Source organism: Bos grunniens, chromosome 18 (assembly GCF_055505025.1).
Source record: "Bos grunniens cultivar Pamir isolate PY7600 chromosome 18, Bosgru_T2T1.0, whole genome shotgun sequence".
Classification (NCBI taxonomy): Eukaryota; Metazoa; Chordata; class Mammalia; order Artiodactyla; family Bovidae; genus Bos; species Bos grunniens.
Genome location: NC_141182.1, coordinates 7,579,314 through 7,605,095, shown reverse-complemented (window position 1 = coordinate 7,605,095; position 25,782 = coordinate 7,579,314). Strand labels below are relative to the sequence as shown.

Here is a 25,782-nt window from a genome sequence, read left to right as displayed (position 1 = left end):
TGCCCTTTGCTTATTTATGTACCTTTCTTAATGATGTTCCTGAGCTTTTCATGTGGTAATTATTTAAGCTTTCATCTGACATGTTTCTTGCATGTCTCTTGATTTTTTTCCGTTTTATTTGTGTACCTTTTGATTTTTTTCTATTTTTATAAACAGTTTTTTTCAGAGTAAAAAATTATTCTTTTAAAATATACAATGTCTTTCAACTAAAACTCAGATGGCTGTCCACGTCCATTTTATTCTAGGTTTTCGGCTGTGTATGTGGTGTGTGTGTGTGTCTTTCAGCTTTCTGACTCTTGGAAGCACCTGGAATTAGTTTTTAAAGAAACACCAACCTCTGATCCCTCTGTTGTGAAGTGAGGAGCTGTTTCTCACCTCATGTCTATTGAATTGTCCCACTTATCCAAGAATTCTTCTTTCCGGCACTCATTTTATTCATTCATCTGTTGACCGCGCCGGGTCTTAGCTGCAGCGTGCAGAGTCTTCCGTCTTGGTGTGACGTGCGAATTCCTAGTCGTGGCACGTGGGATCTAGTTCCCTGGCCAGGGGTCCAGCCTGAGCTTCTTGCATTGCAAGGGGGAGAGCCTTAGCCACTGGACCACCAGGAGAAGTTCCTCTTTTGGCATTAATTTTTGATGCAGCTTTTCCCCCCCTTCAGATTCTATTTCCTAATATACTAAGGATTGTTTCTGGGCTTCCTCCCTTATTCACTTGACTTTTTTTTTTCTTGCCCAAATACTTGGCTCACAGTGATTGTGACTTTATATTGGGTTTTATTTTATAATTGTGGAAAGAACCTCATTATTCTTCTTTTTCAAAATCTCTTGACTATTTTTGTTTAATTCTCCCAGAGATACTTGAGAATCCTTTTGAACAGTTCTGTAAATAGACTTACTGGGATTTAGACTGTAACTGCATTATTTTTATCGATCAGTTTGTTATGATCTGACATCTTTAATATATTAAGACTTTCCACCCAGAAACATTGTACATATAGCTCCATTCATTTGAGCCCTTTAAAATACCTCAGCAGGATTTTGTGGTTTTTCCTCTTATGGTTTCTCAATATTTCTTGTAAAAGTTAACCTCTGCTATTTAATCTTTCTGGTTGCTTTTTGGAATAGGCTGTTTTCCCATTATATCTTCTAACTGGTCATTTAGATTGTATAGGAAATGCATTAATTTAAAAATATTTTTATTGATTTAACAGTGGCACAGATACTATATAAATAGCGTGCATTGAAAAAAGTTAAGCAGTGCAGAAGACTATTGAATAAAAGGGGAAGAACCCCTTAATGCGTCTTCCCTGATCCCACTCCCAGCCTGAGAGCCAAGCATGGTTAAGGATTAGACAATAGTTAGAGACAGTTAACAGTGAAATAGTCTAGCCCTGTCTTCATTTGCATATGCATATTTTAACATGAATGGAATCATACTATTATATCAAAGCATACAGCTCTATTTTAATTTATTTGATCATTGTTGTATAGTCAGGATGGGTACCCAGAAGCCAAATTGCTGGGTCAAGGGTTTGTGCAGTTTTTATTTCCAGTGGTTTGATGCAACAAAGGGTTATTTCTCATTCATGCTTCAAGTGCAGGGTGGGTTGGTGGGGGCGATCAGCTCCACCCAGTCCCATGGGGGCCCAGGCTGATGATGGAGTCTAGTTATTAACTATCCTAGCTGTACCAAAAATATTTGATACTTCCATGGTTACTAGCATGGAGTAGACAAAGCGGGAAATGATGTGTTTTTGTTCAGAGGGGACACACAGTTCTTCTGCTCATGGCTATTGACCTGAGCTAGTGGATACGACCCTAAATATAAATACTCTGTGTGTGTGCAGTTAATAAATTTTAAGATATCTGTTATTTGTGCATTTAAAGTTTTTATAGGTATCTATTAAATTACTCTTAAGGGTATTACAAAAACTTCCTTGGTGGCTCAGTGGTAAAGAATCCACCTGCCAATTCAGGAGATGCAAGTTCAATTACTGGGTTGGGATGATCCCCTGGAGAAGGAAGTTGCCTGGGAAATCCCATGGACAGAGGAGCTAGGTGGGCTACAGTCCATGGGGTCGCAAAAGAGTCGAACACGACTTAGAAACTAACAACTAAGGGTGTTACACTCTGATAAAAGGCATACGTGGCTGTTCATTTCCCCACGCTTTTGCTAATGAATATTATCAACCTTATTTCTGTCCGTTTTCTTCATTGTTCCATTGCTACTTTCCCTGATTAGTGATGAGATTGATCATGTTTTTGCATGTTATATCCATTTTTATTTCTTTGAATGTTTTATTCTGATTCTTTACCCATTTTTATTGTTAAAAATTTTTTTGTTGTTGGTTTCAAAGTTTTGAAAAAGGATTTGGACATTAACAGTTTAGTCATAAATGTCACTATTTTGTCATTCTGTCATTTGTCTTTTTTTTAATTGATATATCACTGTCACACTGTTTACATTTTGGTGCTGTGCATGCTTTGAGTTTGAAGACATGTACAGTGACATATATCCATCATCATACACAGTAGTTTCGCTGCCCTGAAAGTTCTCTGTGTGCCACCTGTTCATTTTTCCCTCCCCAACCCTTGGCAACCATGGATCATCATGAAAGGAGTGAAAGTGTTAGTTGCTCAGTCGTGTCAACTCTTTGCGACCCCGTGTACCCACCAGGCTCCTCTGTCCATGGGATTCTCCAGGCAAGAATACTGGAGTGGGTAGCCATTCCCTTCTCCAGGGGATCTTCCCAAGATTGAACCTGGGTCTCCCACATTGCAGGCAGAGTCTTTACCATCTGAGCCACCAGGGAAGTCCCTAAATGTTGGGGTATGTAGTCTGCCAGGCTCCTCTGTCCCTGGACTTCTCCATGCAAGAATACTGCAGAGGTATGGTAGCCAGTCATTCCCTCCTCCAGGGTATCTTCCTGACCTAGGGATCGAACCTGGGACCTCGTGGATTGTCGGCAGATTCTTTATCATCTGAGCCATCAGGGAAGTTCTAAATGTCTATCTGAGGGTCTCTGTATGTCCACTCTTTTATTCCTATTATAGGTTACTTGAGTTTTCATGTTCTTTGCTGTTATGTCTGGCTAGAAGTTTATCAATCTTATCATTCTCTAAAAGAATCAGCTTTTGATTTTATTAATACTGTCTGTATTGTTACTGTTTTTAATTTCCTTTATTTCTATTCCTACCTTTATTATTATTATTTTTCCTTATGTTAGCTTTGAGTTTAATTTGCTTTTCTTTCTATTTTCTTAAGGTGTAAGCTTAGGTTATTTATTTTAGATCTTTATTTTCTTCTTATAACAGCTTGTAATGGTATAAATTGCCTTTTGAACACTATTTTACCTGCTTCCCACAAATTTTGATACGTTGTATTAATTTCATGTTTATTTAATTTGCAATACTTTATAACTTCTCTTGAGACTTATTTGACCATGAAATAATTTAGAAGTGGGTGCTTTCATTTCCAAATATTAGGGGTGAGATTTTCCAGATATATTTTAGTCAATTTGTGGTTTAATTTTGTTATGAGGACATAGTTTGCATGGTTTTCATTCTTTTGAACTTTTTAAGGTTTGCTTTCTGGCCTAAAGTATGGTAAATGTTCCATGTGCCCTTGAAAGGAATGTATATTTTGTGTGTTTTTTTAAATAAATGTCAATTAAGTCAAAGTGATTCATAGTGTTTTTAAGGAATTTGGTATCCATATTGATTTCATCTTTTCTTATTCTGTTAATTACTGAGAGTAATATTGAGGTCTCCAACTATAATTGTGTATTTGTCTAATTCTTCCAGGTTTCTGTTTTTGCTTTACATATTTGTAACTGTTGTTAAGTGTATAAATCTTTTGTATTGTTGTATATTCTTGGAGAATTGACTCTTATGTGATGTTCCTGTTTATCTCTAGTAATATTCTTTGTTTGGAACTCTACTTGTTTGATATTAATATAACTCTCAAGCCTTGTTAATTTTTTCATAGTGTATATTCTTATCATTTAACTTTTAACTTATGTCTTTAGATTGAAAGTAGATTACTTAGAAACAACATATAGTGGAGTCTCACTTTTTAAGATCAAATTCAATATTGTCTTTTAGTTTGATGTTTATGCCCTTTGCATTAATATAATTACTTATATAATTGTATTAAAATATTGTTATTTTATGTTCCCCTAATCTATTGTTTCACTTTTCTGCCTTCTTTTGGGTTAAAATTTTCAAAAAAGTTTTAGCATTTCTCATGGTTCTTTTTATCTCTCCACTTATTTATCAGTTCAGTTCAGTCACTCAGTCGTGTCTAACTCTTTGTGACCCCATGGACTGCAGCACGCCAGGCCTCCTTGTCCATCACCAACTCCTGGAGTTTACTCAAACTCATGTCCATTGAGTCGGTGATGCCATTTAACCATCTCATCCTCTGTCATCCACTTCTTCTCCTGCCTTCAATCTTTCTCAGCATCAGGGTCTTTTCCAATGAGTCAGTTCTTCACATCAGGTGGCCAAAGTATTGGAGTTTCAGCTTCAGCATCAGTCCTTCCAATGAATATTCAGGACTGATTTCCTTTAGGATGAATTGGTTGGATCTCCTTGCAGTCCAAGGGACTCTCAAGAGTCTTCTCCCACACCACAGTTCAAAAGCATCAATTCTTTGGCAATTATTTATATCTCTTGTTTATTTATAAAACTACTTGCACTAAAGTTTGCATTCCATGTCTTTACTCAGTTTACTTTTATATAACTTACCCTGCTTCATTGCAGTTTAATGACCTTACAATAAGATATTCTTATTTTCCTTCTGCCTTTGTCCTATCGTTGTCATACATATTACTTGTACATATGCCATGAACACACAGTGCATTGCTGCTCTTTTTACTTGAGATAGTCATTTAACTTTAGAGCAATTCAAGGTAAGGAATTTACTTTCATGTATCCTATTTCCAGGGCTCTGTATTTCTTTGCGTAGATCCAAGTTTCTGTCTAGTGATTATATTCCTTCTATCTGAGAAAGTCCTTTAACATTTTTTGTAGAATAGGTCTGCTGGAGATTCATTCCCTAGTTTTTTTCTGATAAATTCTTCCTTTTTCATCTTTGAAAGATACTTTGGCTGGGTATCAAGTTCTTGATTGACCATCATTTTTTTTCCCATCACCTTTAAGATGTTATTTTACTGTGCTCTCATGCATGGTTTTTGATAAGAAGTCTGAAATGGCTCAGATGGTAAAGAATTTGCCTGCAGTGCAAGAGACCCAGGTTGAATCCTGGGTTGGGAAGATTTCCTGGAGAAGGAAATGCAATCTATTCCAGTATTCTGGAAAGTCCTGTGGACAAAGGAGCCTGGTGGGCTACAGTCCATGGGGTCACAAAGAGTCGGACATAACTGAGCAACTAACACTTTACTTTTTTCACTGTAATGCTTATTTTTGTTCCTTGGTATGAAATATGTCTCTTTTGTACTGAGTGCAAGATTTTCTGATTGTATTTTTTTGCGGTTTCAATATGATACAAGTTGGTATATTGCTTTGTATTATATCGCTTTCTTTTGGGTATGGAGGGGGTAGTATTTATGTTGCTCAGTGTTTTCTGAACTGTTGGATTAGTGGTTTGATACTCTCGTCAAGTTTGATAAACTTTGGCTATTCGTTTTTCAAATATTTCTTCTGCCTATTTACCCTTTCTTTTCCTCCGGGATTCCACTGACATGTGTGTCAGACTATTTTATATCATTCTTAGATGCCCTGTTTTTTTCCCTTATTTTTTTTCTTTGTGTTCCAATTTTGTTAATTTCTATTGACTTACCTTCAAGTTTTCTGATTTCCTCCCTCAGCTTTGTTAAATCTACTGATCAGTCTATCTGATCTCTTATTATTTTGTTGATTTCTAGCACTTTTGCTTGATTATTTCCTTCTATCCTTGCTTGTAATTTCCTTGTATCCACTGAGTTTTTCTCTCTGATTCTGCATTGTTCATCTTTTCCATTAGAGCTGGTGACTAGTGGCGTCACTTGAGGTGATCAAATTCAGTCTCTGATTCATCACTGATCAAATTCAGTCTCCTTCTAAAAACACCTGAGATTTGGGGCTAAGTTGTTTTTCCCTCAATATCTATTGTGTGGTGAGTTCTAGGCAAGTTATGAACATGGGTTTGTCTGGATTTTTGTTGTTCTTCTTGTTGTAAAGCAGTGAGCTGGAATTTCCTTATGGAACTCCCGTTATGTGTGTATATTATTACTCTTAACTGTGTTCCACAGGTTTCTTGGGCTCTGTTTATTTTCCTTTATTTTTTTCATTTGTGCTTCTCAGACTGGACAGTTTAAGTTGAATTATCTTCAAATTTGCCAACTATTTCTTCTGCTTGTGCACATTCTCTACTGAAACTCTCTAATGAATTTTTCATTTATGTCGTTGTGCTTTTTGTCTCCCACATTTCTTAGGTTCTTTTTTTATAATTTCTGTGTCTTTTTTGATTTTTCTATTTGTTAAGCCATTGCTGTCCTGGCTTAGTTTAACTCTTTGTCCATAGTTTTCTCTACCTCTTTGAGCCTACTTAAGACTGTTGATGCAAAGCCTTTGTCTAGTGAGTCCAATATCTTTCCTTCCTTAGGGAAGATTTCTGTTAATTTATTTTGTGAATGGTCATATTTCTTGTTTCTTTGAATGTTTCATAATTTTTGTTGAAGAATAGACAGTTTGAATATTATAATGTGGTAACTCTGGAAAGTAGGCTTTCCTCACTTCTAAGGATTTGTTTTGTTGCTCATTGTGGACTCTTGCTAGTTGTTTAGAGGCTTTTCTAAACAGTTTTTATAAAGTCTGTATTCTTCATCATGGATGGTCTATGAAATCTGTTCCTTTAGCATATGTTAAGGCAGTTGTGACAGATTTCCTTGCATGCCAGGAGAAGTTAACAAAGAACAGAAATAAAAGAAGAAGAGAGGAATTGAGGGAGGGAGGGAGGGAAGAAAGAAGGAAGAAAGGAAGCCTCAGATTGGCTCTGTATTGGGACATTCTTTCAATACTCAGCCAGGCCATTTACAACTCTGCCTTAGTCTTCACTTCCTGCATGCATGAACGCTAGAGATTAGCCAGAGGCGAAAGTTGTAGGGCCATCCTTGGTCTTTTCTGAGCATGCAGCCTGCCTTGGGAATGTGTGTAGCTTTCTAAATTTCTTGGTACAGTCAGGGTTTTTTGAGTGCCTTAACTTCCCAAGAAAACTCTCCATCTTTTCTTCCCAGGCCTTTGTACTTTGTTTTCTCAACTGTATTCTTTTGTCCCAGTTGGCAGCCGATGTTGCAATCTTACATTGTTCTGAAAGAATTAGTCTGCATAAATGTTTTACCAACCTGAATAAGTTTCAAGCAAAATAAAAACAAGTGCTTATGTCAGTTCTTCATGTAGCCCCTAGACAGGTTAGAACAAACACAATTCTTTGAAGGAAAGGTTTGCTCTGCTCCTTCCAGAACCAAGGACCATGGTTCTATATTGGGAATGTGGGCTGCTTTATTTAAGACCGCTGCTGAGCTGGGGAATGGGTGGGGCAAGGGTAAGGTAAAAAAATGACAAAAAAACCTTTCCTGCTTTTTGAGTTGGGTTTTTCTTGATTCACCATTCAGTTTGGTTGTTACAGACCGTGTTTTCCAGAATTCTAGAAAAATTGATTCTGATGTTTTGCTGGATTTTTTCACTGTTTCTGTAGAGAAACAAGCCCTCAGGGCTGCCTACTGTTCCATTTTTTGCTCTTTATTTCAAGAATCAGTTTCTGAATGTCAGTGAGTGCAGCCTTTTTACATTTTCTGGTTTACTAATTTCTACTTTGATATTTATGCCTTTCTCTTTCTTCCCAGGAGAGTGTGTTTCTCTCCCTGACTACTCAGGGCAGATGTCTAACTCCTTCCTTCTTTCCTTCTGCTGCCCAACTGTTGATTTTCTGTGTCCCCATTTTTTTGATTTTTAAAAAAATTGTTACTGTAGTTATTTTCTTAGCTCTTTATTTGATGGTTACTTAGGGCCATTGTTTCACTTATAAGTGATTGGGACTTATTTTTTAAATGTCTTATCTAGTATATTAGCATTTTGTGTATTTACAGATCATAGTTCATAAATACCTTCTTTTTGACATTCATTAGAGGATTTTTCCTCTGATATTTTAGTATTTAATTGATTTTGATGTGTTCTGTGGATGATTTTCTTGAAATTTTGTCAAGTTTATTTTGTTTACAAATTATCCAGTTAAAAGTTTGTGTTCATTCAAATATATGCAATATTTACTTGATCAACCATCATATTTATACATCAGATTCTTTATGTCCATGTTTTTCATCTGCTTGATCTATTTTAGCCTGAAAGTATTGAGTTTAAGTTTTTCAGTTCAGATTATTTCTACCAGTTTTCTGTTGAATTTTTAAAAGTTACTTTTTGATCTGCTATTTGACACAGAAAAATTCATGACTATTATGTATTTAGTATTTTTTAATTAAAAAAAACTTCCTTCCTATTTAATGTGTTTTTGCTCCTCACATTTTACTTTGATATTCTTTACAAAATTTGATCTTGCCTAATATATTTTTGTTATTTCTCTTAACTTTTCTCACTAAGTGAATAAGTGTATATAATGAGTACTTGAAATTGTTAGGTTTTATGATTGTTGTTACCATTATTTGGACGCTTTTTAAAGTTTTAGTGTAACCTGCAACTGTACTTAAAAACAGGCTTGAAATAATTATGGATTTTCACAAATCTATAGTACAGAGTTTCCATATACCCCTTAACCAGTTTTCATAATTATTTACATCTTACACCATGTGCATTTATAACAACTAAGAAATGAGCATTGGTGTTACACTGTAAACTAACCTTCAGACTCTCAGGATTTCACTAGTTTAGGGATAGGTTACTCACTCCAGTATTCTTGGGCTTCCCTGGTGGCTCAGATGGTAAAGACTCTACCTGCAAAGCGGGAGACCTGGGTTCGATTCCTGGGTTGAGAAGATCCCCTGGAGGAGGGAATGGTTACCCACTCCAGTATTCTTTCCTGGAGAATCCCCGTGGACAGAAGAGCCAAGAGGGCTACAGTCCATGAGGTCGCAGAGTTGGACACGACTGAGCAACTAAGCACAGCACAGCCGTGTTTTCCATGAGTGTCTTTTTCTGTTTCAGGATCCAGTCCAGGATACCACGTTGTACTTAGTTACTGCTCTCCCTCAGTCACGTCCATCTAAGGCCATATTTTGGTCTTTTTATATTTTGTAACCTTGACACTTCTCTAGGATACTGGTCAAGTATGTTGTAGAGTTCCCTCAGGTTGGATTTGTCTGCTGTTTAATCAATAGGTTATGGGTTTTGGGGGATTATTCCACAGAGAATAAGTGGAATTCTTCTCAGTGAATCAGATCAGACTTATGTGGCATCAACATGATTTATCACAGGTGATGTAACCTTGATCACTGATGTGGGCCAGGTTTCTGCACTGTATAGTTACTCTTTTTTCTTTGCATACTTTTTTTGGGGGGAGTGGTTTAATTGGAGGGCTGTTAAAACTGCTGTGGTAGTTGGGGGAAATATTTTCAGGCTATGCAGATATCCTGTTTCTCTTTAAAATTTTACCCACTAATTTTAGCATCCATCTGTGGATCTTGTTTGTAGCAATTATTACTGTGGTGCTCTAATGATGATTTTTCTATTTCCCTCATTCTTTTTACATTTATTATTTCAAATTGTTCTATGAGGAATATTTGTCCCTTATCCTCCACTTGTTTAGTTCAGAATCAGCAAACATTTTGTGCAGTGGACCAGATAGCAATTATTTGGGGCTTTGTGGGCCACACGGTTTCTGTTAGACAACTAACTGCCCTTGTAGCATGAAGCAGCCATAGTTAATACATAAATGAGTGGGTGTGGTATGTTCTTAAAAACAGACCCTGGACCAGATTTGGCCTGCGACCAATTCTGATAATTAATTCACTTATTTATTTCAGGTGGCCTCATGGGTATTTATTTCATTCTTTTAGGTTATGAATGTAGTACTACCACTATTTGCTTTTTTCAAACTGTTCCAGCCACTGGGCACTCTTTCAGTTTCAGTTGGCTTCTTTGGCATTTCCTCATCAGTTGGGCTTTATTGATTGATTAAACCCTATCTTATTTTCTGGCATTATGAGATCCTCCAGACTCTTGTTTTTAAAAAAATGGTTTATTTTTTATTTTGTGCCCTAACGAACAAGATGTCTTCTTCCTTCCTTCTCAGCTGAAGGTCCACTTGACTGGTGTTAGACTTCTTAAGTTCACATTATTTATGCTTTCAACTTGTGTACCATTTTGGATGGGGGAAGGCTGGGGTGTGAGTTGGGGAGTTTAACTTTTTGAAATCAAGAAAGTTTGCAAAAATAGAAATTAAGCTGATTTATTCTCAACCTTTGCTTCCCCTAAAAGAGATCTTTTTTTGACATGCAGACTCAAGATACAGAGATGTCTCTTGTTATTCCTTGTTAGTGTTCTTGTCTTATTTTGATTTTTTTCTCTTTGCCAGGCTTACATTTCTTGGATCTCTGTTAACCCTCCTATATGTCTACTCTCATTTTCCTCAATATTTTCTTTAAAAAAGCTCTGTGTCCTTTTCTTCTGCATTCTTGGAGAGTGTTTCGAGTATGTTGTCTACATCACTGATTTGATTTTCTGCTTGTTGGCTCTGTCCTTTCCTGGTTCCAGTGGGAATTTTATTTCTTTGCTGGCATTTTTTTCCTTTGGCTTCCTTACATTCTTTCTTATGTAAATGAGTCTTCTTTCATTTCAGTTCCCTTCTCAACCTATTGATTTCATCATCATCATTTATCTTTTTTCCTTTTTCCTTACTCTTTTTAAAAAAGAGGTCATATTTTCTATAGTCTTTGAAATCACAACACAAATGCTATCCAGAAATATACAGTAGTACTTCTAGTGTAATGTTCCTGAGAATTTTTAGTTATGATCGTGTTCTGATTGGTTTTAGAGGTTTTTATAAATACATTACCAGTTTTTGTGTGTGTGCTCTTGATCAAAGAGGAGTCTCTGGTTTAGTGTTTTCCAACAGAGTGGGTGTGGGAATTCCTCTTGGTCCTCTCCTCACTTAGATGCTGTTGAGTCCCCCATTCTGACCCTCACCCAGAAGCCAGCTTGAACTGTATGGCTCTGAGCTGAACTTCTGCCTCTGTTTCCTTAGTGTAGTTCAGCTGCAGGACATACTGCCTGTTGGTACTGCCTTATTCACTGATGAGATCATCTGAAACAACCACAGTCTTCTAAACCTGGTACAGTCCATACCTAGTAGTTTGCAGAACTTACCCCATCTTAATTCTTCCTGAGGACTTCACGTGTGCTCGTGTGCTCCGTCACTTCAGTCATGACCAACTCTCTGTGACCCTATAGACTGTAGCCCACCAGGCTCCTTTGTCCATGGGGTTCTCCAGGCAAGAATACTGGAGTGGGTTGCCATGCCCTTCTCCAGGGGATCTTCCTGACTCAGGGATCGAACCCGGGTCTCCTGCATTGCAGGCAGATTCTTTACCGCTGATCCACCAGGGAAACCCAAGGACTTCATCCCTCATGTCAGATGATGGGTGCCTGTGCCATTCTACCTCCAAGGCAGTTGTCCCAGGATACTGAAAGGGTGCAGATGGAGAGGCCCTTGTAGTTGTTGAGTCTGAGGTCCAGGATTCTGGAAATGTCCAGGGATGGCTGCTCTGGTGCATGTATGGGCAGAGAGCCCAAGTGGACATCACCTTCCTTTATTCCTTTTTGGCCTGGCTCTTTGCGTTCAGAGGTCAAGATGTACTAGTAACCCACAGTTTCTCAATCCAACCCCATCTGGCGTTCCTTTAAGAGTCTGGAAAGGTGAGAAGGAGGGGGCGTAAGGGGCGTCCCTTTAGAAGTCTGGACAATCTGATCCTGTATTCCTGAGCAGTTGTCATTTTATGTCCTCTTTTGGTTTGGTGGGAAGCTGGGAGAGGGAAGATGACTGATAATTGTTTTATTTCCCTTTGAGTTGATGGAGCATGGGAGCAGGAAGGGAGGGAGTCCCACATGGCGTGCTGGGGACCCCAGGAGAGACAAACTCAGGAGGCCACTACTCTTTATTGAGGTACAGTTGATTTACAATGTTGTGTTAGTTTCAGGTGTGCAGCAAGGTGATTCACTTATATGTATATATCCTTTTTCAGATTCTTTTCCACTATAGGTTATTATGAGGTATCAAATATAGTTTCTTGTGCTATATAGTAGGACCTTGTTGTTTATCTGTTTTATTTATAGTAGTGTGTATCTGCTAATTCCAAACCCTGAATTTATCCCTCCTTCCCACCTTTCCCCTTCAGTTCAGTTCAGTCGCTCAGTCATGTCTGACTCTTTGCGACCCCATGAATCGCAGCACGCCAGGCCTCCCTGTGCATCACCAACTCCCGGAGTATACCTAAACTCACGTCCATCGAGTCGGTGATGCCATCCAGCCATCTCATCCTCTGTCATCCCCTTCTCCTCCTGCCCCCAATCCCTCCCAGCATCAGAGTCTTTTCCAATGAGTCAACTCTTCGCATGAGGTGGCCAAAGTATTGGAGTTTCAGCTTCAGCATCAGTCCTTCCAATGAACACTCAGGACTGATCTCCTTTAGAATGGACTGGTTGGATCTCCTTGCAATCCAAAGAACTCTCAAGAGTCTTCTCCAACACCACAGTTCAAAAGTATCAATTCTTCGGTGCTCAGCTTTCTTCACAGTCCAACTCTCACATCCATACATGACCACTGGAAAAACCATAGCCTTGACTAGATGGACCTTTGTTGGCAAAGTGGTGTCTCTGCTTTTGAATATGCTATCTAGGTTGGTCATAACTTTCCTTCCGAGGAGTAAGCGTCTTTTAATTTCATGGCTGCAGTCACTGTAACCATAAATTTGTTTTTTATGTCTGTGAGTCTGTTTTTGTTTTGTAAATAAATTAATTTGTGTTACTAATGTTAGATTCCACATATAATTGATATCATTTGATATTTGTCTTGGTGTGACTTTCTTCTCTTAGGGTGGTAATCTCGATGTCCATCCATGTTGCTGCAAATGGCATTCTTTCTTTTTTATGGATGAGTAATATTCCATTTTGTGTGTGTGTGTGTGTGTGTCTCCGTCTACTTTATCCATTCATCTGTTGATGGACATTTGTTTCCATGTCTTGGCTATTGTAAACAGTGCAGCCATGAATACGTGCTGCCTGTATCTTTTCCAATTAGAGTTCTCTTTAGAAGGCTGCTTTTAAGCCATGTACAGCTGCTGTAAGTTTTCTGGGACCTGGCAGGAGTTGGGGGAGCATCAGCAGCTACAGACACAGCATCAGCCTCAGTCAGGTTGGGTTCACTGAGTAAGGGTGGGGAGTGGATACGGTGTCATCACTGAAAGCAGGGGGTCTGGAGCCCAGACGTTCCGGACCAAGTCTTAGCTGTCCACTGCTTGACAGAGGTGGGGTCTTGGTCAAAGTCTTTAACCTCTGGGTGCCTCAGTTTTTCCTTTTATAAAAAAGAGGATAAAGTTACCTACCTCGTTTGGATATTTTGACGATGAAATGAGTTAATACATACAGTGTTAATCTGCTATGCAACGATCGCGTATGACAGTGGCTGGCGCTTGGTCAATGCTGAGTGAGTGTTAGGTGCTGCTGCTGTGATTTGGTCCACCTGCCCGTGGGCAGCAACTGTCCTGCTGCCCGGAGAGGCCTCTCAGTGTCCAGATTTTCTCCATCTCTGAAGGTCCCTTTCCTTCTTGGAGGAGCCTCCCTGCCCATCCGATTTGAAGTAGCCATTCTTGTCACAGCCCCTTTCTCTCCACCGTCAGAGCACTTTTCATAGTTATTACCCCCGAGACTCTGTGCCGCCCGCTGAAGCGCTCTCCTTCCCGCAGCCTGTGGGCACCGTCCTGGCGGTCTGCGGGTTCGCCAGGGCCTGCGGTGCCTTGTGTGTGGGCTCATTGGAGTGTGGGGTGGGCGACTTCATGAAGCCGCCTTCTTCCTCAGTGCCCATCGCTTTGCTTTGCTGGTCCACATGCTTGGCAACTTGCTTGCTTGGTTCCAGTGGCTTCCCTCCAGTGAGGTGTAGCCAGTGGCCAAGAACTCCTGCTGAGGAGTCGGACAAACTATGGTTCCAGTCTTGGCTGACTGCCTGCTGACCGTGTGATGGAGGGAAAGTTATCTATACCTGCTGAGCCTCAACTTCCTCAGCTGTCAGTGGTGAGAATGCTCCTTAGGGGAAAGCTCGGGTGGAAAGGTGAAACCTAATGCCTTTTAGGTTCTTAGTACAGTTCCTGGCATGTTCACTTAGCATGTACCACTGAAAGTGACTGGCATCCTCCTGTTCCTAATGTCATTGCAGTGCTGGTAATAACTGCCTCAAAATTTCCCTGCCCCCACCTGCGGTAGAATATCATTTGTATCAGCTGGGATCACAGAGGGGAAATGTTAATTAATGATTTGGTTGAACTCCAAGGAATCGTTCAGGGCCTCAGATTGTTTACCTTTGAAAAGAGAGGGTGGCAGGTGTGTGGGTACGCGCTTTTTTAATAGTGTTCATGCACTTGTAGGTAGGGCTTCCCCTGTGGCTCAGCTGGTAAAGAATCTGCCTGCAATGTGAGACACCTGGGATTGATGCCTGGGTTGGGAAGATCCCCTGGAGACGGGAAAGGCTACCCACTCCAGTATTCTGGCCTGGAGAATTCCAGGGACTGTATAGTCCATGGGGTCACAAAGAGTCGGACACGACTGAGTGACTTTAACATGCATTGGTAGGTAACTGCAGGTTCAGGAAATTGACAATTGTGTCCATTTAGAAGGTGAGCTTCAGCTAGTACAGGAGGGCTGTGCAGGTAGGCTGGGGATTCAGGAGCAGAGCTGCCAGCACCTGAGGGCTCAGGTTTCTGTTTTCAACAGGTGCAAGGAGTCAGGGACAGTGGAGGAGGCTGGGGGATCTTCAGGGAAAGAGATTTTCCAGAGAGAATGTTGCAGTCATTTAACACTCAAGTCCTAAATAACGTGGGCTTTTGTTATCCACAGAACAGATTAGCTTTCTGGTTCTATTTGAGGCTTTCCTGAGAAGAAGAGGAAAAGAGGGTCAGAAAACCTGTACGGGGATGTAAAGAAGGAGATTAGGTCCCAGAAGATGGTGCATTCAAAGTCTCAGGGGGTGTCTGGGGGCCAGATTTCCTATGAGCGCCTCGTGGGCATTTTGGGCTTTCAGAAAAAGCAGTTGCTTCTCTAAACCTGGAAAAAAAAACTGTTTTGTTTTTTTTTTTTACAAAGTGTGTAAACTGTGGAACTCTTGTCACCTGAAGCTTTGTACTTCTCAGAGCAGTTCCACTCATCTTGAAGTGCTTTGTGATTGATGTTCAAGACACTTTACTTTCTCATCACACCTCATTCCTTTTAATTCTCCCAACAACCTTGCGGGAAGCTCTTCTTCTTATTATTACTATTTCCGTTTAACGGATGGGGACAGGGAGGCACGGAGAGGTTAGGCAACTTGCCCAGGGTCACGTATATACAAAGTGGAAGAGCCAATAGTTTTTTTCCTGCACATCAGGCTAGTAATGATCCCGCTAGTACTGCTCATTGTTGGTATTGGGTTAAGGTAAGTAGAAATGACTTTCAAGTCACCCAGTAGCTTTCTGGATAGGACCAGAGGTGGAAGCAGTGGCCTTTCTGTCCCCCATAAATTAGCCTACTGTGACTGAATCCTCCAGTAACCAGGAGGGAAGGAAACCAGCTGCTCTCCCAGTGTGGCCGCAAGTAGCCGTGTAGACACTGCACCCTTGCTCAATAAAGGCTTCTTGAGCCTCTCTCCTCTGCACGGCATCTCCTCTACTCAGAAGGACTTACCTAAGAGGTGGACTCTCCTAGGGAGGAGTTGAATACCCTCAGGATGTCTATTCTGCTGGGTGGGGACACATTGTCTTTAGCTACTACCCAGGTTTGCATTCACAGGAGGATATGCAAGGTGAAGTGACCTTTACCCTGGAATGCTAAATACCTTATTTGTATATTCTCCACGGTTGCCCTAGGTGGTGGGTGCTGTTATTTCCCTCTTGCTAGGCAAGTCATCTGAGGCCCAAAGAGATTTAGTAACTTGATCAAGAACACATAACTCCTTAGAAGCTTTAAACCAGATAGTCTTGCTCCATAGCCTGTATTCTTAAGTACTATACTAAGCTCATCTGATGAGTGTGAGCCATCCATTCATCCACCCATTTATTCCTGAACTCACCTCTCTACCTGCCCTTTCACCCATCCCCCATCCCCCATCCATCTAGTCATTTGTCCATTTATATATCTTTCCATCACCTGCCCATCTCACTATCCTCCCATCTGTCTATCTATCCATCCATCCATCCATCCATCCACTCATCCATCCCACTATCCACCCATCCATTCATTCATTCAAGCATCCATTTTTCCATCCATCCCATTATCCACCCATCTGTTCATTCATCCATTCAACCATCCATCCATCCATCCATCCATCCATCCACCTACCTACCAACCATTGTATTGGCTGTTTGTCTAGCATGGTTTTTCTGCTTCATCCTGGGGAAGAAGTTTCTCCATCCTGGAGGTCAAGCATATGCTTTCTGAAGCTGGAGACCTCCATGCCCACACAAATGCCTTAACTCATAGCCCTTAGACATATCTGGGCTTCCTCCTGACACCCCTAGGCTGGCTTTCTCCAGAATGCTGCTCTTTCCAGCAGTGCCATTCTGCTTGTGCACTTTCCTCCCTCTGTAAACTTGCAGAGGATTTCCCCTTCAAAGTCCTACAAATGTGCAAAGCTGCAGGCTCCTCCACAAACACTCCCAACTTTCTGCACCATTATCACAAATGAATACCCAGCTAGCCCCATTCCTTGACTCAGAGATTGAAAGTTTGATTAGTTTGGCATGATTTTACTTTTTCAAGCTATTATAGAGTTTGTGTGATACTTCTAAAAATTATATAATCAATCCAAAACAGATGTTCACAGCGCATTTTAGAAGGAAACAAATTTTAATAGAAATAGGCCAATTTGATTTGAGATGAATCAATTAAGGAAACAATTTAAATTGTCTATGAAGAAGCAGTATTATAAAGAGGCAATATGGTCTAGCTATTAAGATATTTATTAAGTGCAAAGCAATGAAAGTCATTTAATTATTTTGCATAGCTTCTGTTATACCCAGATATTGGGAAACAATCTCACTTTTCAGAAATTTTCACTTCTTATTATGGAAAATTTTAAACATAAAAATTCTAATATGCAAACATAAACAGTTGAAAATGAACCCACATTTACCTATTACCCATCTTTAACAGTTACCAGCTCTAAGTGTAACCACTTTCCCCCTCTCATATTGTTGGGTTTTTTTTCCTATGAGTTCCGAGAGCACACCCTCACTTATTACTTTCTTTGGGTCAAAGTTCCATCCTATAAAATTACGTTGACATTGAAATATAATAAACATTTGAATGTAATAGTTTACTTTTCCTTTGAAATTTAGCTCTTTTTGGTAGAGCAATGGAAATTTTTTTTTTTTTTTAGTTAAAAAATTTCAAACCTATAAAGTTGAGAGAATAATAAATAAACCCTCGTATACCCTTCACCTCGTTCACCAGTTATGAGCCTTGGGACTGGCGTTTTGTAAGTGTGCTTTCCCATGATAATACTTGAAGACAGAGATTCCCTTACCTTTGATGGTACATAGAGAGAGTAGTACATGACTTGAAAACCAGATCTACGTTCGGATCTCACCTCCACCATCCCTAGCCCTGTGTTGCAGGCCGGTTGCCTCATACTTAATTCCTCATCTATCAAATGGAACAGTAATAATGTACATTCTGGGGGGTTATGCAAGGTACATACCGTCACCTTGCTTGGCAGTTGTACCTGTTATGTTGCAGCTAGGGGAGCCAGCTAGGGGGACATTGGGTGTCACTGACTCCAGGCAGTTTTGGTCAATGTGGAAGATTTTTATAGTTGAGAGATTTGGTACGGCCTAGTGAGTAAGAAAATAAATCTGGGCTGAGAGTGGTTCATATTCCCAGTTCTGCTCTTACCAGCTTGGAACTTAGTTGACTGACTTAATCTCTCAGCCCCATTTTCCTCTCTGTAAAGTGGGGATAGGAGGAACACCTACAGCATTGGGTTATTGTTCGGAGAAAATGAAATGAAAGCATCCATGCCCAGCAGTTAGTAGCGTCTGCCTCCTCGCACATGCCCAGCAAACATTACTAATCATTAGTATTATGATAAGTAAGGACACATTAGCAGAGTGGGTGGAAAACCCACACCAAATTGGTCTTTAAAAGTCTGATTCCAGTTTTGTGCCACGAAAAGAATAAAGACCTTCCGTGAATGCTCACAATGCGATTTTGAGCTAGGGTAAGCCTTGGGGACTTCCTGGGTGGTCCAGTGGTTAAGACTTTGCCTTCCAATTCAGGGGGTGCATGTTCGATCCCTGCCTGGGAGTTGAGATCTCACATGTCTCAGGGCCAAAAAAACCGAAAACGTAAAACAGAAGCAGTATTGTAACAAATTCAATGAAGATTTTAAAAATGGTCCACACCCAATCTTTAAAAAAGAAAAAGAGCAAGCCTTGGACAGACAGGTAGAGGCAACCAGCCAGGCGTGGCATCATGCCGTTGTCATGGGAAACAACCGCACGGGTGCCTTTGGTTCCCTTCAGCAGTCTCCTGAAATGAACCAGCCTTCTTGAAGGCTGCTGGGAGGGTCAGCCTCCTGGCCCCCCTAGCCAGGATGGACACCTCTGTCCTTGTGTTGCTCTTGTGACCTAGCAATGGTTTGATTTTTTTTTCCTTCTCTCTCTCTCTTTCCTGACTCTCCTCCCGCATCCCAGGTCGAAAGGATTGTAGACAAGAGGAAGAACAAGAAGGGAAAATGGGAGTACCTGATCCGGTGGAAAGGCTACGGGAGCACGGAGGACACTTGGGAGCCCGAGCACCACCTGCTGCACTGTGAGGAGTTCATCGATGAGTTCAACGGGCTGCACCTGGCCAAGGACAAGAGGCTCAAGTCGGGGAAGCAGCCCGGCGCCTCCAAGCTCCTGCGGGACGGCCGAGGACCCTCGGTCGAGAAGCTCCCCCACAGGCCCTCGGACGCCGGCAAGAGCAAAGGGACTTCCCACAAACGGAGGCGGGTCAACCCTTCCCTGTCCAGGCCCAAGAAAGGCTATTCAGCCAAGCCCCCAGCGAGCGGGGACCGGGCCGCCAAGACGGTGTCTTACAGGACTACCCCCAGTGGCCTGCAAATCATGCCACTGAAAAAGGCACAGAATGGCATGGAGAATGGCGATGCTGGCTCCGAGAAGGACGAGAGGCCCTTTGGAGACGGGTCCCACCAGCCTGACCTGGATCTGAACGACGTGGGCGAGCAGGACCTGGGCGACTGCGATGGGAGCCCCGCGGTGCTGGCGGAGAACGGGCTGGGTATGTGGCTGCTCCTCCTCTCTGATGGGACTTTGCGGGCAGCCTGGGGAAACACAGGACCCCTGCCCTGGCTCTCTTACCTGGGGCCCTGCAGGCTCAATCCCTTGCCCTTCCCGGACGCCTATGTAGGTGGGGGAGGCCAAGCCACTGACACTCTGGCCAAGGCCAGTCCCAGGTCCAGCATCCCCAGCTGCCCTCGGGGACACCCGAGGCCATGGTAACTGCTCTGGAGGCCCTGCCCTGAGGGCAGCTCAGAGTCCCTAACCCCCAGAACCTGAGACTCATTTACCCCGGGGCCAGTGTCTCTCTGGGGCTCACATGCCTCCCAGGGCCCTTGCTTTCAATCTCATTGTGAACCCAGCACCATAGCCCAGAGAGGTGGAGTCTGGGCCAGGGGCTGCTCCTCCTTCTCAGACCCAGTTTGGACTTGGAATTCCCCAAACTGGCCCTTCAGCTGGAACTCCCTGCCCCCATCTCTCGCTAATATGCATGATCAGCTCCCCGGTCTGTATTAGGTCCCAGAGGCTGCCTGGACCCCTGCCTAGGCTCCTTTGGCTTGGTGCCTTCTTGCCCTTCTTGGTGCCTGACTTGCCTCTTGCAAGTCACCCAGCAAAGATGCTGGAATCCCCCCTCCCTCTGACCAAGGCCCCATAGGCACAACTGGGGAAAGAGGAGACAATGACCCAGGTTTTTCGAGCTCTCGAGTCTGACATTCCCCCAGTAGTCAGATGGTTTCCCAACTAAGTCCTCAGTGGCCACGTCTTCCAGGTGAGCTGTCTGCACTTGTTACCTGCCTTGCTTCATTTCTCAGATATCTGTGTGTCCACGTGGTGAATTTTTGTCTTTAGCCACCAGGACTCCAGGCCTTAGGACGTCAGGAAATCCTGCAACGGGTGTGGACAACCTGTGCCCAACACAGTAGGGCCCTCTGATGCCCCGGGTGGAACTGGAGTGCGGGTGGGCAGAGGGTGTCAGGAGGCAGGTGGGATAGGCTGGGAGAGTTCCCAGAAGGATGTGGTGACAAGGCACGTTACGGGGATAGTGATGTCAGAGTTCAGGACGCTCAGGGTATGCGTGGCTGGGAAGAGCGTCCTCAGGGACTCTCCGCAGGGGGGAATCCAAGCAATCCGCTTTTGAGGTCCCTGTTTCTCCAGAGAGAGGAATTTCACCCAAACAGGATTGATTTAGCAGTCTCTGCCCCAGATTGACTCACGTTTCCGTCTGGGGATCCCTGATGCTGACATGACTCTGCCTGCTAGCATATGGAAAAGCTGTTTGTTTTAAAAAATCCATCTCTCGGGGAGGAGTGGGCTCGTGTGAATGAGGCCTGGCACAAACACCGGTGTTTGACGTTCCCGTGACAGTCGCCAGCAGTGGAGGGATTCCCCGTCTCGGGCAGGGGAGCCTTGGCGGCTCCTCGGCTGGAGGCCCAGGGGCTTGGCAGTGACTGCCGGCGCCCCGGCTGGTAGCGGCACCCCGCCCCCCCGCCCCCTGCCCTGCTCAGGAGGGGGCCGCCCTGAGAGCAGGGTAGGGGGGCAGTGTCAGGGAGGGCTGTATACTGACTCCAGCTGCCAGACCACAAGGTGGAGGGACTCCAGGCCTGTGGAGGTTGTGATAAAGGCTTGCTTCTCCTTCAGCACCCCTTTCCAGAGGCGGCGTGGCTGCCAGCTGTATGCACTCCGTCCTCGGGTCTGGTCGATACCACTTGATTCAGGATGGGGCACGGTACCCCGCCACCGGGGGAGACAGACGAGGACAAGCCTGCCGGCCCTACTGGTGGCCTCGTTGATGCTGAGTGCCTCTCTGGGCCTTTCTTGTTTCTGATCCCTTCTTGGCCTTATTTATTCCCAGTGTTGAACATTCTGTACTCCACTCGGGCCCATGCCTGCATAGAGAGGAGGAAGTCACTTGCCTTTCTCTTGTTTGGTTTGAGTGTTCCCAAAAGGTCCTTTGGCTTGATCGCATCCTATAATATTGATGTCCTTCGGGTTCACGTAAGGCTGGGGCAGTGGTCCTCAAAGTCACGTGTGTAAGATTCCCTGGCACTTTCTTAAAAGGCAGGTCCCATAGAGTCTGATTTCCTAAGTCTGGGGTGGAGCCCAGAAGGTGGGTCTTTAACAAGCACCTCCTGGTGGCTCTCCTGCATTTTGGGGACCTGCTTTGTGGTAAAATGGGGTGGCAGTTATGTTTCACATCAGCTGTCAATTTACTTTTTGTTCTTCACAAGAGTTGGTCACTGTGCTAGGTGCTTGGAGGTTAGGGCTGTGCCTTTTGAAACTTAGAGCCTGCTCTCCAGTAAGTTGAAACTGGGTATCTCTAGGTCGTTGTTGAGAAGACTCCTGAGGCTGACACGCTGGTAGGAATAGCACGTTTGTTACATAGATGGTGTGCCTTTCTGTACCTGGGTTGATATCTCCAGTGGTCAGTGGGGTGATAAATGCCCAAGCCCTGGTCAGCCGTTAACACTCTAGTTAGAGATAGCATCATATCCAGGTTTTGGAGTAACTGGGAAGAGGAAAAGACTGAGAATCCTCACCAGAGAGAGAGAGAGAAATTGCGAGGTTTGGAGTTCTTGAAGAAGACCCGAGACAGGAGGTTGTGTGGTTCCAGAACTTTCCAGCCAGGGGTCAGAGGTATAGTCAAGCAAAACATGAGTCCACTTATGTTTTCAGGCAGAGGGAAGCCTTGGTACAGCCAGTGTCCATGCCCACATGGACCCTGAATGTTCTTCTTCCTCCTCTTCCCCAGCCCCGCCTTCTCTGACCACATCCACCACTGACCCAGAACCCCAGGGGCACAAAGAGGGGGCAACAGGGTTTTCAGCACAGAGGGGCCTCATATTTGCCTGGCAGAAGATGGGGAGATCCTGGCCACGCTTTCCCAGCATTTGTTTTGGGGGAGGGCTGTTGCTTTTTATATGATTTCAACTTCTCTTTGGTGAATTAAGGTTTTGCATACAGAAAAGCAACTTATGTAACACGTTACTCATTTACTGCTGACTTCCCCGATCTGAGCTGTGGGAACAAGTGCTAAATTGGGGCTCTAGCGGGTGGTGCTTTGGTTTCAGACAGCATTTTCCCCAGCAATGTTTGTGAAGTACATGCAGGGGCCCAGGACAGCTTTTGCTTCTGATTTTTTTCCCGTAATGACAAATGGCTCTGTAGTCCAGATACCATCTGCCTCAGTGTCCCTTTGGGAGCTTGTTAAAAATGGTCTCTACGCCCATCAATGAATCTCAGGGGGCGGAGTGTGGATTGTGTCTTTTAAATGCTGCATTTTCACAGCCATGGTGTATACAGCAGTTCTCACAGAAGCGTTTGGTTGTAGTGATGAATGGTTCATAGTCCACGTCCTTTGTTGGTAGATTCAGAATTACTCCTTGAATTTTAAGCTTGTAAGTAGGAATGTGATTTAGTTCTTTAAAGGTTTAAAACCTGAAATAACGTCTCCTTCTTGCTCATACACTCTTTACCAGGCATCTCTCTCTCTCTTTTTCATTCTTTTTTCTCCTAAAACAAACCTGTTTCATCCATACGGAAAAGCTGTTGGATTAGTGAACTCCCCCTGTAGTCTGGTCCAGAATTAGTTAGCACAGTTTCATCAAAATACGCCAAAGCATCAATTGTGTCAGATTCTTTGAGACCCCGTGGACTATAGCCTACCAGGCTCCTCCTCCTTGCCAGGTTTTTCCAGGCAGGAATACTGGAGTGGGTAGCAATCCCCTTCTTCAGGGGATCTTCCTGACCCAGGGATTGAACCCCAGTCTCCTGCATTGCAGGCAGATTCTTTACCACCTAAGCCACCAGGGAAGCCCAAAGCATTAATACTTGACAGATTCAGATGAGCCTGTAACCTGTGGACATCCCTGACTCTGAGCCCGAAGCACAGCACACAGGTGCCTGGTGTTCCCCGAATTTCCGTGAAGCCAGTGAGTTTTCACTGTTGACGCTGACCCCGTGGCCCCATGTTCACGTTTCTCTGAATTTTGGGGATCACCGTCCTCGCTTCCTGATGACTGTCTTCTGTAGCACAGGCGCTGCGTCTCAGATGCCGCCTGATTCAGTGTTTGCAGAACTGTTCCCATCATTGAATGAGTCATCCCACACAAACGCACAACATTTGCCGTCTCTTCTCCATTGATCTTGTAAAATTATCTCAGCTTTCACTTCTACCGTGTTTGTTTATCTCTCCCTACTCACTCTCTCACCACGATTATCGTTTTTCCTTTTATTGATCCTCGTGGAGTGACTGTGCTTTAAAAGCACTTCAGAACTAAACTTGAACAGAGGAAGTGCCCGGTGACTTTCAAGAACCCTGGGCTCTCAGGTGTGGAGCTGGCATCGGGATCCACTGGCTGCTGCTGTTGCTGCTAAGTCGCTTCTGTCGTGTCCGACTCTGTGCGACCCCATAGACAGCAGCCCACCAGGCTCCCCCGTCCCTGGGATTCTCCAGGCAAGAACACTGGAGTGGGTTGCAATTTCCTTCTCCAATGCAGGAAAGTGAAAAGTGAAAGTGAAGTTGCTCAGTCTTGTCTGACTCCTAGCGACCCCATGGGCTGCAGCCTACCAGGCTCGTCCGTCCATGGGATTTTCCAGGCAAGAGTACTGGAGTGGGGTGCCATTGCCTTCTCTGAAAATCCACTGGAGGGCGTGTTAAAACACGATTACGGCACCTACCCCTACTGACGTAGCCGCTGTGGCAGAGAGCCTGAGACTCTGCATTTCTAGCAAGTTCACAGATGCTGTGGCTGGCTCAGGGACCCTGCTTTCAGAACCACCAGTCTGAACGAGTAAGCACCGAGACGACTGGGAACGCCAGCTGGTGGTACCGGGAAGCTGAAGCGCTTTTGCTCTGGACCTCGAGTTTGCCTTCGTGAGAATTCATAAGGTGAAAGTTTGTGGAACAAAGTTGTTGAGTCGAAAGTCTTACCATGTGGGAACTTCCCTGTCTGGCCTTGGAGTGTACGAAGTCCTTTCTGTGGTCCTCACAGCAGCCCTGAGTGGCAGCTGTGGTTAATCTACCCATTTTTCGGAGGAGGAGACTGAGGTTACAAGTGCTCAGGTTGGCACTAGGAGAGAAATCCAAGCAGGCCGACTCCAGAGCTAGTCCCTAGATCACCGCTCAACTGGCTCCCAGGCAGTACAAGGCAGTTCCTGGTCACTGATAAAAATACGCTCTGACGGGGGGCCCTGGAATGTTGGTGGGGCAGAAGCCACTTGGACTCATCCTTGCTGTTTACTCATGGATGGATGTAATCCTTCTAAGCCTAAGAAACTGAGGTTAACTATGTGCCATTCAACTTGAAGAGCTTCCCTGGTAGTTCAGCTGTGAAGAGTCCACCGGGCAACACCTGAGCCGTGGGTTTGATCGCTGAGTCGAGAAGATTCCCTGGAGAAGGAAATGGCAACCCACTTTGATATTCTTGCCTGGGAAAGCTGGTGGACAGAGGAGCCTGATGGGCTACAGTGCATGGGGTCTGCATAGAATTGGACACGATTTAGCAACTAAATGGCAACAATATTCAATTTCAAACCCAGGAGCAAGTGGTCAATTTCTTTAGAAAGATACAACTTAAGCAGACAGACTCACAGATGACTAGAAAACCTGAATAAGGGGAATGGCTTTTAAATTCCAGTATTAAATCAGTCATTCCACGTCCCTCACAAAAAGAGAGAAGAAGGCACACAGGACTCAGGTGGTTTTACAGGCAAGCCTACAATGGCACCCCACTCCAGTACTCTTGCCTGGAAAATCCCATGGATGGAGGAGCCTGGTGGGCTGCGGTCCATGGGGTTTCGAAGAGTCGGACACGACTGAGTGACTTCACTTTCACTTTTCACTTCCATGCATTGGAGAAGGAAATGGCAACCCACTCCAGTGTTCTTGCCTGGAGAATCCCAGGGACAGGGGAGCCTGGTGGGCTGCCGTCTACGGGGTCGCACAGAGTCGGTCATGGCTGGAGTGACTTAGCAGCAGCAGCAGCAGCAGCTTCCCAATATTCTACAACAGAAGCATCTCTCTCATACCCAAATGGTTGCAGAGAAAACAGAAAAATAGGAAACACCCCAGCTCCTTTGATGAGGCCGGCATAACCTGGGTTTCCAAAGGGACAAGGAAGGGAGGAACAAGGAAAATTAGAGGCCAGTTTCACTTAAGGATATAGTGATAAAGTCCTGAATGACGCCCCCCACCCTGGGCTTGTTACAGTTCCCTGATACTTCCTCAAAGTTGTGACTCTTCCAGAAAGTCCTCACTCCATGCTCTGAACTCGACCCCAGTTCATGACCTTTAGAATCACCACCGCTTC

The 25,782-nt window shown here is 43.6% G+C and overlaps 1 protein-coding gene across 2 annotated transcripts in view; it reads left to right on the top strand.

The window, feature by feature from the left end:
* The window catches only part of CDYL2 (chromodomain Y like 2), a 163,916-nt gene that overhangs the window by 92,265 nt on the left and 45,869 nt on the right, over window positions 1–25,782 (top strand). The window contains exons 1-2 of one of the 2 annotated variants that reach the window (XM_086349437.1): window positions 14,104–14,237; window positions 18,887–19,475. In XM_086349437.1, coding sequence (XP_086205563.1) covers window positions 14,184–14,237; window positions 18,887–19,475 — 643 coding nt within the window. In that variant the 5' untranslated portion in view covers window positions 14,104–14,183. Of the gene's footprint in view, window positions 1–14,103; window positions 14,238–18,886; window positions 19,476–25,782 lie in introns of those variants that run through there. The other variant, XM_086349436.1, reaches the window with a different exon arrangement.